This window comes from Alligator sinensis, unplaced genomic scaffold (genome assembly GCF_000455745.1).
Source record: "Alligator sinensis unplaced genomic scaffold, ASM45574v1 scaffold434_1, whole genome shotgun sequence".
Classification (NCBI taxonomy): domain Eukaryota; kingdom Metazoa; phylum Chordata; order Crocodylia; family Alligatoridae; genus Alligator; species Alligator sinensis.
The window spans coordinates 2,489,094-2,507,954 of NW_005841994.1; the positions used below are offsets into that span (position 1 = coordinate 2,489,094).

General features: G+C 46.6%; 1 protein-coding gene across 1 annotated transcript in view; it reads right to left on the reverse strand.

The window, feature by feature from the left end:
* The window catches only part of FRMPD1 (FERM and PDZ domain containing 1), a 77,504-nt gene that overhangs the window by 8,112 nt on the left and 50,531 nt on the right, over positions 1 to 18,861 (reverse strand). Inside the window, exons 7-15 of the mRNA XM_025201416.1 lie at positions 18,471 to 18,578; positions 15,215 to 15,310; positions 12,520 to 12,645; positions 11,171 to 11,290; positions 10,058 to 10,194; positions 8,481 to 8,607; positions 7,037 to 7,132; positions 2,861 to 3,043; positions 2,132 to 2,279 (exon numbers count right to left, since the gene is read on the reverse strand). Coding sequence (XP_025057201.1) covers positions 2,132 to 2,279; positions 2,861 to 3,043; positions 7,037 to 7,132; positions 8,481 to 8,607; positions 10,058 to 10,194; positions 11,171 to 11,290; positions 12,520 to 12,645; positions 15,215 to 15,310; positions 18,471 to 18,578 — 1,141 coding nt within the window. The remainder of the gene's footprint in view (positions 1 to 2,131; positions 2,280 to 2,860; positions 3,044 to 7,036; positions 7,133 to 8,480; positions 8,608 to 10,057; positions 10,195 to 11,170; positions 11,291 to 12,519; positions 12,646 to 15,214; positions 15,311 to 18,470; positions 18,579 to 18,861) is intronic.

Sequence of the window (18,861 nt, forward strand, 5' to 3'; positions counted from 1 at the left end):
GTGAAACCAAAAATAAGGAAGAAGAAATTCTGAGGTCAAAACAAAGCTCTTGGTTTAATCAACTTAAATGTTTGTTTAGTTCTCAGGTGCCCTTCACATTTTTAAAACAAAGTTAACTAGATTTTTAAACAGAATATCACTTCAAAATGGGTCGCCAAAGAGCTTTATTTTAAAATGTCGAAAACCAGATGTTTTGACTTTCTTTACATTTTTTTTTCTCAATCTTTTTCACCTGAAGAGGCTCACTAACTTTGACCCAAATTAGGCAACTGTTTTGGTCAACCCTAAACAGCATTTTTCTGCACATAAGTTATCAAATAAATTATGCTCTCCCCACCCCTCCCCAAGTATCCAGCTACCTGATTATGAGATATGGGTCACACTTTAAAGACCCTCAAAAAACTTACTTATGGAAATCTCCTTCCCTTCCTGCTTCTTTTTGTCCCTTTCTATTATCACCTGCTAAAACCATTTCTTTAAGGTTTCTAGATGCTATACCCTCATTTATCCTACACCTCTGGGATGCAAACATCAATATTTCCAGAAAACCCAGCTACTTTTGCCCTCCTTCTTTATTGTCGCGGGTCACTGCAGCCTTAACCTCCAGCTTTAACATATGCAGTGCACCCCTATGGAATGCCTTGTCCCTCCCCTTCACTCTAGCTTTCCTCTTAAAGCCTCCAAGAAGAAAATGTTCTCTTTCCCCAATAGAGATCCATCATCTGGGTTAGTTACCTAAAAAATCTGGGTGTTATAGAAAATGCGTCTTGTTTAAAAAGTAGCTCTGTTCAGTTCCTAATCTGTTTTGTGAATGAATCCACAAGGGAAAACAAATTTGTTTCAAAGATCCCCCCTCTCAGCCTGGGAGCATTCAGGATGTGGGCCTCATCTTTTCATAGAGTTATAGGATCATAGAAAATGAGGGTTGGAAGGGACCTCAGGAGGTCATCTAGTCCAACCTCCTGCTCAAAGCAGGACCATCCCCAACTAGATCATCCCCTTCTCTGGGGATTGGCTCTGATTTTCCCAGTTGACATCACAGCATCAGTGCAGACCTCTAGCCGGCTTGAGAAACACTGGAATTTGCACTGATGAAGCCCAACTTTGCGTGAAGCTATGGCACTTGGAGGACTTGGTAGGCACAGACTTCCTGTGTGGCCTTAGGCCAGGCACTTTGCTTCTGTCTGCCTCCATTCTTTACCTTGAACATGGGAAAACACTTCTTACTTGCTGTGTATTAAAATGAGGATGTCATTGAATCTATCAGTACATGGCAGTTTTTAATGTTCTTAAACAGTTTGCACTCCAAGTCCAACTCCTCCCAATACACCAGGCAGGGTGCCTGGGAGGGGCCCTTGAGGCAAGGGGGTGGGGGGGTGGGGAGTCCATTCTGCTTAGCCCTCCACCCCACTCCAGCTCTGGCCAGGCAAAGCAGCTGGCAGCTCCCCCGCCCCCTGCCCTTGCTTTCTAGGGTGATGTAGGTACAATTACAGGGAAGGTCTCTCTGAATCTGCAGTTTTGGAATTGCCCCTATATGGGTAGCTTACCATTATTAGAAAAATCTTTCATAGTAACATGGTAGTGCCTACCAGCCTCTCATGGACCAGAACCTGCTCTACTGGATATGGTGCAAACATAAGAAGATCTCTCCTGCCCTAAAGCATGTACAGTCTAAGGGTGCAGACAGATATTTCAATGGTCACAGGATCTAACAGCTTTGGTATAAGCAATTAGGATGCACCTGTATTGTCTGCGTGCTCCGGGGACAATACAAGTATAGCAAAATATTTAGCAACCTGACCTCTATTTCATTTGGGGTTAAGTGAAATAAATCTCTCTCACCTGTATCACTATTGGACCATACAGACATAAGGGATGATACATGCTCCCCAGCAGCAGCTCGCTCTCCTATTTTAAAGCACTTCAAAGCTACAACTGTAGCCTGAGGGGACTGAGAATAGTCCTGGTTGTTAGGTTGTAGTTTTGAAGAGTTTTAGGCTGTGAGTCCCACAGCTCTCACTGTGCAGGAAGGGTCACTTTTCCAGCAGGGCACCATGCACCTTAATTACATTTTTGACTGAAGCTGCTGCATATGTTATTATCTAGGTCACTTCTTTGTAGCGGCTCTTACCTTCTTCAGCAGAGATGCGGTGTTGCTCCTGCTTATCCTCTCCCCACCTGAATATGGAGACACCCGAATCCACAAACAGCCTGTAGTAGCCAGCAATGAGACAGGCAAGATCTTTTGCACTGTTAGACTCGAGCAACAGAGTCAGCAGCTTTTAAAAAAGATAAACAAGTTGAAATCGTTAAGCCTTGTTCACAATGTGATCTGTATAAACATGCCCTAACATAAAAAGACCTTAATTCCCCATCCTGCTCCTGGGAGGAAAAAAGAGCAATAGATTTTTCTTTTATGCCTGGCATCCTATTGGTGCAGGACAGCAGAATATTTTTAGAGGAATTTTTTTTTTCAATTGTGTTGTAAAATTATAATGGTTTCTTCCCTATCTAGTGACAGCTCCTAAAAGTCTACTACACAACACTTTAACTTAGAACAATTTTCAGGTGGCAGTCAAATTATGATAAACACAGCATGCTACAGAGACCAGTGAGATGAGGGGGGTCTTAGTTCACGTCAGGATAGAATGCAACTCACAGCAAAGTAACTAGGAAAAAAATCCCAACAGTACACTTATTATAGCAGCAGCAAAACAAGCACTTCTTTGTTTAAAAAATTAATAACACATTAAATTACACTGGTAAATTAAAGAAAAAAGAAAGACGAAAAATCACTGTACCACCCACACAAAAACAAACATAAATGCACACATACACATAATTCAAGTAGCAGCAGTACCTTCACATCCTGCAGGTAGATTTTTACCATGCTCACTTTCTCCGATTCTTCAGTAAGCTCCAGCCTGCTGATGTTAGCAAACTCTCCCAGGGTTGTTATGATGTTGAGCTTATTATTAATAATCTGGCTGATTCCATACTTGGCTCCCACCAGCAAGGCAACATATGACTCTCTGTCCTGTAGCTGCAAGAGGAGGGTGGATTAGCAGGCAATCTCCACTAAAATCGAAATAAAAACCTATGTCCACCTGTTATGCAGAGGTGGTGCATTCTTGTTCATTCAAGCTGGGGACTGGCCCCAAAGCTTATCTTTTAGGAGTCCCTTGCCAGTTGTGGGTGGTGGTTTCAGATGAGCTGCTCCCAACAGCACTACAGAGCTGGTTGCTCGAGTTGCTGGCCTCTTCTATGGTTGGGGGCACATATGGGTTGTGGGCTTTGCACTAGGCACCTATGCAGTCAGTGACAGTGTCATGTGAGCTAAGCCTTACAGGAGCTGAGCAGCCAGGCTGCAGAGCATCAGCTTGGAGGTTTCATAGTTTCATAGTTGGTAGGGTTGGAAGGGACCTGAGCAGATCATCAAGTCTGACCCCCTGCCATGGGCAGGAAAGAGAGCTGGGGTCAAACGACCCTGGCTAGGTGATTACCTAGCAACCTTTTGAAGACCCCCACGGTAGAAGCGAGCACCACTTCCCTTGGAAGTTGGTTCCAGATCCTAGCTGCCCTGACTGTGAAGTACTGCCTTCTGATGTCTAGTCTGAATCTACTCTTGGTCAACTTATGGCCGATTCCTCATTACTCCCGGTTGTGCTCGGGGGAACAGGGACTCTCCCATAGCCTGCTGGTCCCCCTTGGCCAGTTTGTAGATGGCCACCAGATTCCCTCTCAGCCTTCTCTTGTGGAGGCTGAACAGGCTCTGGTCCCGTAGCCTCTGCTCGTAGGGCCTGCCTTGCTGCCCCCTGATCATGCAGGTGGCCCTCCTCTGGACCCTCTCGATGCTGTCCACATCCCTCCTGAAGTGCGGCGCCCAGAACTGGATGCAGTACTCCAAATGCGGCCTGACCAGTGCCGCATAGAGGGGGAGGATCACCTCCTTGGCCCTGCTCGTGATGCATCTGTGGATGCACGACAAGGTGTGGTTAGCCTTCCTGACTGTGTCCCCACACTGTCGGCCCATGTTCATTTTGGCATCAATAATGACACCAAGATCCTTTTCTGCCTCTGCACTGACAAGAAGGGAGTTCCCCAGACTGTAGGTATGCTGCTGGTTCTTCCTCCCCAGGTGCAGCACCTTGCACTTGTCAGTATTGAATCCCATCCTGTTCTCATCCGCCCATCCCTGTAACCTGTCTAGATCTAGTTGCAGCCTGTCCCTCTCCTCCAGCATGCTCACTTCTCCCCACATTTTAGTGTCATCCACGAATTTGAACAAGGTGCTTTTTACCCCCTCGGCCAAGTTGCTGATGAAGATGTCGAACAGTGCGGGCCCGAGGCCCAAGCTCTGGGGGACCCCACTGCCCACATCCCTCTAGGTCAAAAATGACCCATCCATCACCACTCTCTGGGTGTGGTCCTCCAGCCAATTTGCACCCCATTTGACTGTGTAGGCATCGACGTCACAGTCACATAATTTCTTAATAAGAATGGGGTGAGAGATAGTGTTGAAGGCCTTCCTAAAGTCCAGAAAGACTATATCCACCGCGACACCTGTGTCCAAGGATTTTGTGACCTGGTTGTAGAAGGCCACCAGGTTGGTCTGACAGGACCTGCCTCTAATGAACCCATGTTGGTTGCCCCTAAGCATGATCTCCCCTGCTGGTCCCTCACAGATGTGCTCCTGGATAATTTTCTCGAAGAGCTTCCCCAGGATCGAGGTACGACTAATGGGCCTGTAGTTTCCTGGGTCCTCCTTCCTCCCTTTTTTGAAAATGGGGACCACATTGGCCCTTTTCCAGTCCTCCGGCACCTCGTAAAGCCATGCCGGGGGTCCTGCAATGACCTCTGCTAATTCCCTCAGCGCTCTGAGGTGGAGATCATCAGGTCCTGGTCAGGACCAGATCATCAGGACCAGGTGCAGAAGGAAGAGTTGCCTGGGGCTGGTCTCTCTTGCCTAAGGGGAGGTGGGCATTTTGTCCCACTCAGCCTGTACTGCAGCCTCCACAGTGGAGGGACTGAGCCCCAAGACTGTGCTGCACTTGCCAGGAATGAAAGCCAGCAGGCCATGGCAGGCATGCCTGGCACCAGGGGCCCAGGGCTACCCAGGACACGAGGGTCTCTCTTGCTTACAAGACCCATGGGGAAGGATGCCAACTGTGAAAGTCAGCTTCTCTCCTGCTGCCAAGAGAAGGCCTGTTGGGAGAGGGGGACAGGTCTTGGACTGGTTTTATTGAAGGACATTCAGCGCTTGTTGTTGCAGGACTGGTTAGGCCCTCATTTATTTAACATCCCCAATTCTTTTTCATGATCCTGCTCCCATCCTGGAGGGGATGACCTGTTGTTTATCTTTGTGCTGGTCTTTGAGGCACCATACCAGAGACCTTTATGGTCCCAGAGCATCCACAGCTGCTTATCAATTTATACACTTGATCACTGGGCTGAACAGGAGTCATCAAACCCCTGAGGGCAACCAGTACAGCACTCCACCATCACCGTGCAGCGGGCCACATGTAGATTCCTCCCAGCAATGCCCTTCAGGTTCTAACTATATATATTTAAAATAGGAGACCTGCTCCAGAGCCAAATACCTGGTCCAGTGCCTCCTACAGCAACTGCCACACCAAAATCTAAAGGAAGATGCATCCATTCATGGGATCAATGTTCTCAGCACACCTTCTCCCTCTCTCTCCCGCCCCTCTTTCTCCCTGCACCTCCCATACCTCCTTGGTACGCACCTCCAAGCAGGCAGAATGTAGACATGAAGAAGAATGTTGTCCTCTGAAGATACCTACTGCTTTCTACACTGTCTCACAAGAAAAGAGCAGTTGGAGAAGGTGGAATGGTTGCAGATATTAACAGTGTTGCATTCAGTTTACAACAGTCCCCTAAGGAAGTTGGGAGTTCACTGATACTCTGGCCTTCATGCAGGAGGAGGGATTAGAAAACTCTCTCTGTGCAGTCACTCCTAGGGTAAGGCACTATAGAGGTGCTCAGAAAACAGGCTGCCATGCCATGGAGAATTTAAACAAAAGTACATTTTGTTCATTTCCATCAGAACTTTTTGTGGGATTTTCTGATTTTTCAACAAAATATTCTAGTGCCCCCCACTGTTCCAACAACAAAAAAATTATGTGTCTTCCCTTCTCTGTGAGAGGTTGGACAACCCCAAAGGAGTCTCTGGATGTGGGAGGATGTCATGGGGGGTGCAGTCCAGCCAAACAGGATGGTCTGGAGAGAAGATGAGGAGCACAGAGACCTGAGGTCCCACAAGGCATTGCACCTACAAGGCATTGTGATACCATTTGGTATTAATCCATAATCAGTACACCCAGTGTCAAGGGGCTGCAGGTGAAGTGAGTGGTAAGGCAAGTTTTGAATGAGGACAATGTGGTGTCTACATGAAGTTTATTAGGATCTCCTTGTCTGGGAGTGGAGAAATAAAGGTAGTGGAGGGAAAATGGGACCAGCAGATGGCAAGTCCTGGTACTACTAACAGGCCAAAGGCCTGGTGGGGAACACAAACCACAGTAACAGGTTATACCTCAGTAACAGGTAGCAGTGTAACCAGGGTCTGAATTATGGGGGAGCCTGTGGGGGCTGAGCCCCCACATAAAAGACAAGAGCCCCCCTGTAAGATTTGAAAATCATAATGCCAGGGGGGGGGGTTGGTCACTTAGGTGGACTTGTTAATCAGTGAACTGGTTTAACTTAGTGTTAAACCCCCCAACACGCCCCCAAGAGTCAAAGTATAATTTGAACCCTTACTGTAATGTTTACTTCAGTAATAAGCTTGTTTGGATTCATTGCTGTTAAAAAATCAGACATCCTGTTTTGAAGAAAGCTTACTTTAATCAAGAGGTGCCAGGAGTGTTGGCCATAGTGTAAGGCACAAAGTTGCTCCTAAGGCCTGAATGCTGCTGCTGTTTGCAAAGCATGGTAATGCAAGACCCACAGTTTGATGAACAGTTTCAGAGAGCAGGCTGATTTGCTAACATCATAATACACAAATATATCACACACATACCATTAATGTGGCGTTAAAGATTTTCCCGCCATACATTTTCAGGTCTCCAAGTATTTGCAGGTAGCACAGACGCACCTGTACAGCCGAGAGGACGTGCTTGGGTTTCCAAGAAAAGAAATATTGTTGAGAAAGTGAAAAATGAGTCAGTGTAACAGGTCAGGTATGTCAGCAAAGGGGTTTCCATATTATTTTGTTAAAATTAAAGAGGTGCATGCAAGGTACAGGACTAGAAGGATTTGAGAGGAAACGCACAGAAAAACTACTTTTGACCTGATGGAAGAAGCAAGATTGGCTGAGCAATGTTGTTTATTGGGTGAATGCATAGCTGGGTGAGACATTAGACATGGTTTGGTCTGCAAAATGCACAAACGTGTTTTGTACCTGAGAACTTTCCTAACATCTCTCACACTGGTCCAATAAAATGTATTAGCCAACCCATTGCTTCTTGCATGCTCCCTGGACCCTCATGGCTTCACCAACATTTATGACCCAATATCTACCTTCTGCTCCACCAATCAACAGACAGACGGACACAAAACAAAGAGAAATCATAGCAGGCAGTGATTTTCTTCCATTGCAAACTGTGGAAGGGGCCCTGGAGCAGTACATCACTGGTAATGCTTTGCTCTGCCTTGCTGGAAAGGAACAAGCTCTGATTTCTCTCCTCTTTGGGGAGGGACTGGTATATGCCTGCAGAAACAGCACACAGAGAATGCTAAAGGCAGGGAAAATATCTGCAACAAAGGGGAAGAGAGTGTGAGAGGAGGAAAATAAGAGGGATACAGCTGAGCCTCCCTCAAATGTAACTGCCATAGTGCTAGGACTTTGTGGGCACTTCTGCATGTGAATATTAATACAATGCAACAAACTCCGGCACATACTGTGCCAGAATTTATTGCCCTCTGGTGTAGTGTTTACACATGCGCTTGGGACCGCAGCACACTGAGTGGGGGAGTGCAGCCCCAGCTGGCAGGGGGCCCCCCCTGGGTCAGCCTGCCAGCTTGGGGCTGCTCTGACCCAGCTCAACGTCCAGTGGAGGGGCTGGCTGGGACAGGAAAGTGCTTCAGTGTGGGGCTAGCTGGCAGGCAACTCCTGCACTGAAGCACCCTTGCGCCCCAGCCAGCCCCATCAGCATCTACACATGCACTGTGGTGGAGTAAATAACTCCACCATAGGATAGTATAGTATTTGTATCTGGCAGTACTAACCTATGATGGGGTTCATTAGTTTACTCTGGCCTAATAGCTCCCTACGTCTAGACTGGTGATGCTTTACTGTGGAGCTAATTAGGCAACAGCAGCAAGTGTCTTGTGTAGATGTTCCCTGTGTGGAGGAAGCTGGGGTAACATGCAAGGAAGCATGCTTGCACACTCTTGGCTCCCTGAAATGGGGATGGCTGGCCTTCTGCATGCTATCCTGCACACATGCAGTACAAAGGCTTTACCTTTTGTCTTGGATCCAGCAAGATTTGGTTCCTCTTCATGTGAAAGCTAATGGCTTTCTTGATGTCCTTGCCTCTCATGTTGCGGAGTAGAGTTGGAGATATGAAGTTTTCTATTCCCCAGTCCTTCCTGCCATAAAGACAGAGAAGGGTGTTATTGCTTAAAATCTGTACTCTGGATTGAAGCCACAGCGCCTGAGTAAGGGTCTTAGGCTTGTGCCACACAAGGAGAAAGACTAGAGTATCCCAATGGTCTCTTCTGCCATTCTTAAAAACACTTGGCTTTGCTGAAAGGCTTGTTACATTTTAGCATCTTTTGCATTAATTTTTCTTACAAGATTAAAATTATAAATGAAAAATTCCAAGGGAGACTACATTTATCACAGTGCTTATCACCTACTTATGAAGCACACAGTGAGGTTTTAAGTTGTTGCTTCTGTCCATGCATATATTACATGCATTTTAGTGTGTTTGACTACAAGCAGTGTTCCAGTGCCAGGGAGAGAGACATGCTGGTCACACAGCTTAGTTGGGTTCTAACATGTCTTAAGATACCAGTGTATGGGCTATTATTCAACAATCTTTTATCAATTTTCACTGATCAAGCTGGTTCTTTGGAATGACCCATACTGTACTAGCAACAAGGTGCTGCAGACTTTATCTGTCTAGGGAAAGCAAAGGCTCTATCTGCCATGACCATGCAGGTATTATAAATTATACAGAATTACATTTCTGAGCCATGTAACAACTGTGACTGGCTGAGTGATGTAATTCCCTAGACTTACATGGTGATGATTGTTCTTTCTTAAAAGCTCCTTCATGCAAAGTCCTGCATTCTGGCTGGAGTAGCAAGTCTGAGCACTGGCATCTGCATAATCACCACATAGTCATTTGTCAATAACTGTACAATGATGTTTCCGACTGGCTCCTACATGCATGTCTGTATGATGCAAGGCCGAGGTGGAGATACACCATGCCTGGGTTTGGTCTGCTTGCTCTCAGACCAAATTAGTGTAGCTGCACAGTGCTGCACACATGCCCAGAAACACTGCACTGACATAACAACATTCCTTCAGCTTGGGGAGCAAGGCATAGCACTGCTCTGTGCCATACAGATATATCCTATGAATCTGTTGCTCCACTTGGCTACTGAGCTCAGGCTTCTCACTAGGTGTATCTGTAACAGGCAAGCTATAAGCAGGCTTTAATTTTTTTTCAAAACCCCACTGCTATCTGAGCAGTTTGGAAGGGAGATTAAGAGCAATGGGTGTTGCATGGCTACCTCAAATAGTTACTCAGCTACCCCTAAATGGATCAGCATAACCAACAGACATGGGGCAGAGACTGTCCCTGCTTTTTGATTGGACAGTGCTTAGCACCATTACAAGCTTATTTCTGGGCACCCGTTATGTACTACCAGAATAAACACAAACAATAAGAACAATACAGGGGATTCATATACAGCACACAGGCAGAGCATGTGTCAAACTAGCTACTTTGGTCTCCTACCCATTCTAACCACATTAGGAAAGATTTACATAACACAGAGGGACTATAATGGCAGGGAATTTCCCACTTACGCTATGTATTTCAAGGACACTTTCTGGGGCTGAGCACAAGCATAAATCCGCTCTTGTATGTGCAGGGCTGCCAGGCGCAGGGCTACACTGCACTTCATCTCAACAGCAAACCTCTCTTGAAGCACATCACTGCAGCTCTAGAAGGACACAGCTGGGTTAGCAAGGCAGGGGCAACAGACGCAGATGAGCCAACCACCTCCCAGTCACTGTAGGGGCAGGACATTGGCAGTACCTGTGTCTCCCCTATTTTTACCTCTGGTATGGTATAGGGTGTGTGTAGTGTGTCTAGTTTTGTGCATTGCAGCTGCATGGGAAGGCTTGAAGTGCATGGGAAGGCTTGAAGGGATTTGGGGATGCCTGTGACTGAACTCGGTGACCCAGGAGGCCTCTTCCAACCCTGTGTTCCCCAGGAGCCAGAATAACCATGACATCTCTTTTTAATGAGTACCTTCAGTTGCACCTCCCATGTGCCAAAGCACTGAGCTGTTTGATTGGACATCAAAGGCAGCTGGGTGCGATGCTGGCCACATAACTCCCTTGTGGGCCACTGGCTACAGCAACAGGCCTGCCTTAACCCTGCCAGTCCAAGCAAATCTAGGCTGAGATTGACCTGTTGCCTCCTGCTTCTTGGACCTCGTTGGGCTCATTTATGAATGGCGCACGTGGCAAACAGGTCAACTCTGAGTTTATGAACAGGCTTGATTAGGATCAGTTAAAGCTGAACCTACCTAAGCTAAAACAACACACTCAGCATTTTATAATAACACATTTAGCTCTAAGTAGGCATGTCTACATGTGCCCCCAACTGCGCAGTAACCATCGTCACTGTATAGTCCAGGCAGTGCATAAATTGTTTCCGACCCTACTGCACAGTAGCTCGTTGCTACTGCACAGCAGCGTCAGCATTATGGTTCATGCCTGCCAATGCTATCTTGCCATAGCAATGTCACTGTAGCTCATTGCTATGGCATCGTAGTGTCTCGTGTAGATGCACCCAGTGTCCACTGCACTAAGCTGTTTTAAGATCACAGTTCTGCTTAAACGGGAGGCTAAAGGCCTCAGTTGGGGAAGGTTTCCCCATCCTATAGGAAGCACGTGACACTAAACCTTCACCTGCAGATAGAGGTACTCGAAGGCAACCGGATCCTCCTGCAGGAGGTCTAGTGGGTCCTTTGGGATAAAGCACACACGGAGGAGGCACCGGTAGTCATGGGATTCCTTCCTCTGGACCACCTGGAACAGACAGAATGGACCAGCATCGAACAGTAAGGCTCTAATCACCCCCCACTCAATAGCCTGAACCTTGGCTAGCGAGTGCTGTGAATCAGTGTAGGTTGTTTACATAAGTGAATGAAGCAGTGGCCTCTGCTACAGAGGCTACCTCTCTAGTGACAGTGGGATGTTGCTAATGCTACATTTTCTGGGTATGTTTCTTTCATTCTGTTTGCTTCCCTTCCACACATCACATGGAGGCAGCTCCACTGCAGAACTTGGTTTAAAGCTCCACCTTTCAAATGCAATGATGCCTAGCTTTCGCTTAAGCTCACCAGGGTAAAACTCCAAATGACTTCAGGGTGCAGCAGACTTCTCTCTGCTAACTCCTTTTGAAGATCCCAGCCTGGATTATTTATGTAGTCCAACATAAATGTTCAACCAGGGGTCATAGGAAAATAAGGACCTCCCCAAGGTCATTTAGTCCAGCTCAAGGCAGGTTCATCCCTGACTACACCATCCCAGTCAAGTTTTTGTCAAACCTGCTCTTGAAAATTTCCAAGGATGGGGATTCCACAGCTTCTCTAAGTAGCCTGTTCCAATACTTGACCACCCTCATAGTCAGAAAGTTCCTTCAATCTCCAACCTAGATTTCTTCTGCTGCTGCTTGCGGCCACAAAGAAAAGCCATCTCCATCTTTAATCACCCTTCAGGGGTTCTAAGATTGTAATCAAATGCCCCCTCAGTCTTCTCTTCTTCAAGTTAGATAACCCTAGTTCTTTCAGTCTTTTGTCATAAGTCTTGCCTCCCAGGCCCCTAATCATTTTTGAGATGGGTGCCTCTAGCAGCAGGAAGAAACGTGCAGCTTCATATCAACCACCAATCTTTACCTGAGCAATGCAAACCCCTTTGACTGTCACCCATGGCAGTCTCCAGGGGCAGAGCAAGCTGCTAAGAATGTTTGTGCTGCATAGTGCTATTTCTGTCACCTCATCAGAACATCTGGGGCAGCAAATCAAAGCTTCAGCGCTGTCACTAGCTGAGGCACATGGAACATGTATAGGAAACAGGATCTGATAGCAATATATCTGTGGAGGCGTAAATCCCAATTTGGGTTTTACTTTTAAATGGAGTTAAATGCAGCAGAGCTGTCTCTGCGTTTCTCCCAGGAGGGCAGCCATGGCACTGGGAAGCTTTTGAAATGAACTGCACAACAAATAAGTTTCATAACCTCCATTACCAGCACTGACCTGTTCGATGAGCTCATCTTCATGTAGAAGATAGAGCTTAGCAATGTTGTACTGTTCTTCCAAGACCAGAGCAAAGTGTTCGATGCTCTGGATGGAGAGCTTCTCTTTTAAGGTGAGAATTATGTCCTGGCAAAGACAAATGCAGAGAACCACATTTCAGTACTTCCTAATGCAAAAGCTGGGATGCTAAGCTGAGGGAAGAAGGTGCAGGTTCTCTAATGGGAAGGGTGGGATCTGACACCTCTCCCCAGGAACTTGTGGCAGCGCAGTGAGTTTTCTTTTGCCCCAGTCTGCTCCAGACTAGGTGGGGGTGATGGGCTTCTCAGATCTGGCTGCTGCCTGGATATCTCCTTTTACTGACTTTTGGATACCACTCTCAAGCCTGAGTCTTCATCAGAGCCTAATCTTGGTCCTGACCAAGGATCTTTTAGCTGTGCCCTAAGGGTCCTTTGTAGTTCATTCCACAGAGCAGAGCCAGAGATGCAGAGTCAAACCCCTTCCGGCCAAAGGGTGGCCTGGAACAAGGGTGCTCAACCCCTGACCCATGGGCCAGATCTGGCCTGCAGGGCTCCACTAGAGTCCAGAAATTTGGCAGTGGCCGAGTGGCAGCATTAATTGCTCTTCCCCTGCTGCCAAATTTTGAAGCCCACCAGATCGTGCCAATGTGTGGTTGGATCTGGGCACATGGCTAAATCAGGCCACCTGTGGACCAATCCCATGCCACTCATTCAGCCTACAGGGCCAAGAGGTTAGACACCCCTGGACTAGTACCTCCCTTGGGTTTCCTCCTTCCTTCCTGAGTGCCCACACCACTAGGCTAATGAGCTAAAACATGGGAGAGCCCCGTCCTCTGGCATCTAACACCTGCTTGTCACGGGTTTTTGCTTTACTTGGACAGACACCTTTCATTAAGGGCAGGTCATGTCAGACCAACCTGATTGACTTTTACGATCAGGTCACAAAAGCATTGGATGCAGGTGTCGCTGTGGATGTAGTCTTTTTGAACTTCAGCAAGGCCTTTGACACTGTCTCCCACCCCATCCTCATTAAAAGACTAGGCGACTGTGGCATTGATGCCTACACAGTCAGATGGATTGCAAATTGGCTGAAGGGTCATACTCAGAGGGTGGTGGTGGACGGGTCATATTCGACCTGGGGGGAAGTGGGCAGCGGAGTCCCCCAGGGCTCGGTGCTTGGGCCTGCACCGTTCAATTTCTTTATCAGCGATTTGGACGATGGGGTGAAAAGCAACCTGTTTAAATTTGCTGATGATACCAAAATTTGGGGGGAGGTGGGCATGCTGGTAGGGAGGGAAAGACTGCAGCAAGACCTGGATAGGTTGCAGGGGTGGGCTAACAAAAACAGGATGCGTTTCAATACGGACAAGTGCAGGGTGCTGCACTTGGGCAGTAGTAACCAGCAGCACACTTATAAGATGGGAAACTCCCTTCTTGAGAGCATGGAGGCAGAAAGGGATCTTGGAGTCATCACTGACTCCAAGATGAACATGGGCCGACAACGCGAGGTCACGGTCGGCAGGGCTAACCGGACCTTATCGTGCATCCACAGGTGCATCTCAAGTAGGGCCAAGGAGGTGATCCTCCCCCTCTACGCAACACTGGTCAGGCCACAGCTGGAGTACTGTGTCCAGTTCTGGGCACCCCACTTCAAGAGGGATGTGGACAACATTGAGAGGGTCCAGAGGAGGGCCACCTGCATGATCAGGGGGCAGCAAGGCAGACCCTACAATGAGAGGCTACGGGACCTGAACCTGTTCAGCCTTCACAAGAGAAGGCTGAGGGGGGACTTGGTGACTGTCTATAAACTCACTAGGGGGGACCTTATTTCCCCTAGCACCCCCCAGGATAACAAGGAATAACAGCCACAAGTTGTTGGAGCGTAGGTTTAGATTAGACATCCATAAGAACTACTCCACAGTTAGGGCGGCTAGGATCTGGAACCAATTTCCAAGGGAAGTGGTGCTGGCTCCTACCCTGGGGGTCTTTAAGAAGAGGCTTGATGCCTACCTGGCTGGGGTCATTTGAGCCCAGTTTTCGTCCTGCCCAGGCAGGGGGTCAGATTTGAAGATCTACAAGGTCCCTTCTGACCCTACTTCTATGATTCTATGACACAGAGCCATGTATCTGCCTGGCCAGAGCGCACAATGTTAATGTTTATGTATCCACACTGCACATGGAACAGATTTGATAAAAATGGTAGTTATGTATTCAAGCACACAGAGGCTGCAATCAGACGTTGCATTTATCCCAGGATAAATTGTTTTATCCTGGGACAAAGTGAAATCATACAGACATCTGTGTTCATTTTCCTGGGATAAATCCTAAAAATGTTTCCCAGATAAGAGGTAGTAAAGGTTTATCCTGGGATATTACAAAGTACCCCTGAAAGTTATCACAGGATTTCATCATTAAATCAATGGCAGAAAAGCAGCAGTGCATTCAGCCTCTCACTAAATCTTGATTAGAAAGGTGATGTGTGTACATGCCAACCCTGGGATATTTCTGTTTCAGGACAAAGACGCAACTTATTCAGGGACAAATGCAGCATCTATTCCTAGCCAAAGTGAAATGGGATCCTGTCACAAGTGCTTTGGTTCTCTGGTATATTACATCTATTTTATCTTTTGTGGAGATGCAGATTAAAAATAAATTAGTAAACAATGCAACCCTCATACCTTCACAGTGGTGGTGCTCTCAAATTTGAAAGCCTTGGTCTGTCCATTTTCCAGGTACACCTTGAGTACATTAGGCATGCACAGAAGAGAATTCCCCTGCATAGCAAAAAAACAAGGAGAGTCAGTTCCCACGTGCTGGGCTGCAGTGAACCAGGCTGCTTTAGTGTTCCAGAACTTGCTGTGGTGACAATTTGGTAACACAAAAAATATAGGTATAAACGAAGAACTTTCTCCATATGTGGCACCTTAGCTTTGTTTCATGGCTACATTCCTGGTATGAAAACAAAAGATACAAGAGGCACCAATAACAGATTATTTCTTCCTTCCAGAAGTCCATTGAGCCATATGGTCCCATTTCTATTTGGGCACCCAAGAGAAAAATGCCTCATTTATGGTAGTGACAGTGAGCTGAAACTGTCTTGTCTCATATTAGGTCATATGTTCGGCTGGGATAAATCAGTGTCTCCATTGATACGAGTGAAGCCATGCTAGTTTTCCCCATTTGAAGAGCCAATCTAAGGACCCCTGGCTACTTGCATAAAGCATTGCAAATGCAGCCCACATTTCTGCTTGGACTCTCTCTCTCTCTGTCTATCTCTCTACGTCTCTCTCTCTCTCTCCCTACATCTATATAGAATTTATAGACAAATTAAAAAACATACTTGATGATTGAAGCTACAATCAACTCATGAAATTATGATGTTCCACTCTTCGCAATTGCTGTAGTTTACAGTTCTGTTGGCCCAGACAGGTTGATAATTTTATTCCCTGTTGGCAGGATCTTGTAGACTATTTAAAAATTAATTCTAAAAATAAAGGGCCAGATCCTCAAATGATATAAATGTCTGTAGCTCTACTGACATTGGAAACAAAAATCCAATTTACCCCAGCTTACAATTTGATCCACAGCTTCCAAATATACCAAAATACACTTACTAATACTGACCTTTCAGTAACCCTTGATGACCTGTCTTCTGCATATAGCTTGGCCATATGGATATAAACAAAATTTATGCTGGCAAATGGAGGTTTGAAAGCATTTGGACTCATCAACAATTTATGCTCTAATTGGAGTTTCAAGTTGCAGCTGCATGAGGGAGCTTTTGGGCTTTTTCCAAATGGCGTTTAGCTCAGTTAGCAATGTTCCATTAGGATGACAATAGCAGTACATTTCCTGAAGAATTAGGCTGCACGATTGTTGGAATTGTACTAACCATTTCACATATTGTAATCTTCCATCCCCATTTTCATCTAAAAGGAGGGACAGTTTTTTTGATGGGAACATAAAGAGACAGTTGTCAGGGCTGAACATTGCTTTTCCAGAAAGCAGAAATGTACTGTGAGCTTACATCTTCCAACTATGACTGGTTTGCAAACAACCTACTTACTATGATTTTACTTTAGAGACTCAGTCCAGTTCTGATGTGCGTCTAATGACTTAACTCTTTTGCTTACTACAGAATATGTAAGTATAGGCTAATTCCATTTTTCCTCAGAGCATGCAAGGAGACTACTGACTTAGTTGTGATTTCAATTACAACATTAATGGCTTAGGAATTTATTGATTCTTCTACTATTTATCACCCTGAAGAGTCCAGAGGAAGTGTGGGCTATAACTTCACAACCAGGACTCCTGAAGAGGAAGGAGACTGCTGTCATCTTCAAAATTAACCTTGCACTAACAGGATGCTAGCAAGATTTAACATCTTGAAAGTAAGAGCTCAGAATGCTTGCAATTAATTTAGAAAGAGTTTAAGTTCCTCTATTTTGTTTCACATCTTAGCCCAATTCAGGACAGTGTTTAAGCATGCAGTTAATTGTAAGTACATGTATAAATGTCTTGATAGCAAATAGGACATAAACACATGCTTAGGTGCTGAGCTGAACAAAGATGCTTTCCAGAATCAGGATGAAAATTTGGTTAGAACTTCTTCAGTGGGTGCTGAAAGCTCAGGACTTCTAGGGACAGCTGGTTGGAAGGAAAAGGTTTCAGTGTGCAGGGAATCACAGTTAACTGGCAGGCTAATCAGCAGGGAGAGTAGCATCCTTGTCCCATTTGGCTTGGTTGACCCTCTCCTGGGCAAAGGACAAACCATCAGAACAAGAACAAGCCTCCAAGAAGAACAGAGGAGACAGAGAAAGGACTAGAGATGCCTTGGGAGTTAGACTGCAGCTGGAGTTGGTCAGGCAAAATGACCAACCTGCTAGCAACATGCGCTCCCTGTCCTGCTGTGCTGTCTGGGAATCACCAGGTCAGCCAGATCAGAGAAGGAATCAATTTTCCAGCAGCACTTTTATCTCTGCAGAAAGGACTGGTTACTACTGTTTTCACTGTTTTGAGGCTGGGTTTGGGAGATGGAGACTGGACTTCATTCCTGGAATCTCAGATGGCATCCTCTCTACCTCCTAGGCCGAGTGTAGATAAAATTAAGCATATGTGTGCATGACACTTTAAAGCGGGCTAAATGCTTTTGCACTGCTCTGATGGTGTCGGTGTTTGCATGCATTAGTGGCATATTGCACATTAATTACAGCCACTGTAGCAAATTTGGTGGCGTAATGCACCTTAAATGACTCGGGGCACAGCAAACTCTGAGGAGTTTTAGTTTGCTGCCCCGACAGCCGCAGAGTGAAGTACCAGGCTCTGTGCAGCTTAGGGGCTCTGCAGAAAGCCTTACAGGCAGCCTGGCAGCAGCCCAGGAAGGCAGTCTGCACCCAAGAAAAGTGGCAAGCCTGATCTCCTCCCCGGGAGCCTGCCTGCCTGCCTGAGCTGCGCGGGGACCTGGTGCTTCGCTCCATGGATGTGGTGCCCCTTGGGACCGCTCAAGCTGGGTGCCTGCAAGCGGGTGCCACCGGCGAGGAGGGGGGACCACTGCTGTGGAGGAAGCACCAACCCCCCTTGCAGCCCAGGGACCACTCCGCCTGCTGGCAGCTCACCCTCCCCTCCCTGCCACCGGAGAGGCAGGTAAATGCTGGGTATGTGCACGACACAGGGGGTTAAAGGGCCCTAAATTGAAGCGGGGTTTTTAAAAACCCACTTCTGCTCAAGAACAGGGGCCCACTTTAATTTAGGGCCCCTGTTTTGTCTACACACACCCTTGACTCGTTAGAGAAACTCTGTGGCTGTGTCACTCTCCATATGAGAGAGAGATGGCATAACATATTTAACTTAAGTAAATTTGAAGGGAAGGAAAGCAGGGAGAACATCATGCCTGAGCAGTCACTGGAAATGACTGTGTTACAACACTGCACTGACCTGCGAATGTCCATTCACCAGCACCTCCTCAGCAAAACGCACTTTGACGGGATTTGTTTTGAGCCTTGCCCGCTTTTCTTCTGTCAGGAATGACGATTTGGGCCCACCCTGAAAAACAGCAGCACTGTATTTGCAATTGATTTTACTGTGACTGAACATGAAAACCAGTGGCACGTGCAGTAGGTCTCCACGATCTAAAACAGTGGGTCACAGTCCTTTGAGGAACATGCAGCAATCTAACCAGTGCCAGCCACACCATACAGTGAATACTAACTCCCATTTCACTGGTCTTGTGCTAAATTGTAATTGATTTGAGACTGCTTCCTAGCCCCACAGGATGAAACTTGCCAACTAGGGCCTGCCACTGATTGGGACACTGAAAGGTTAACCA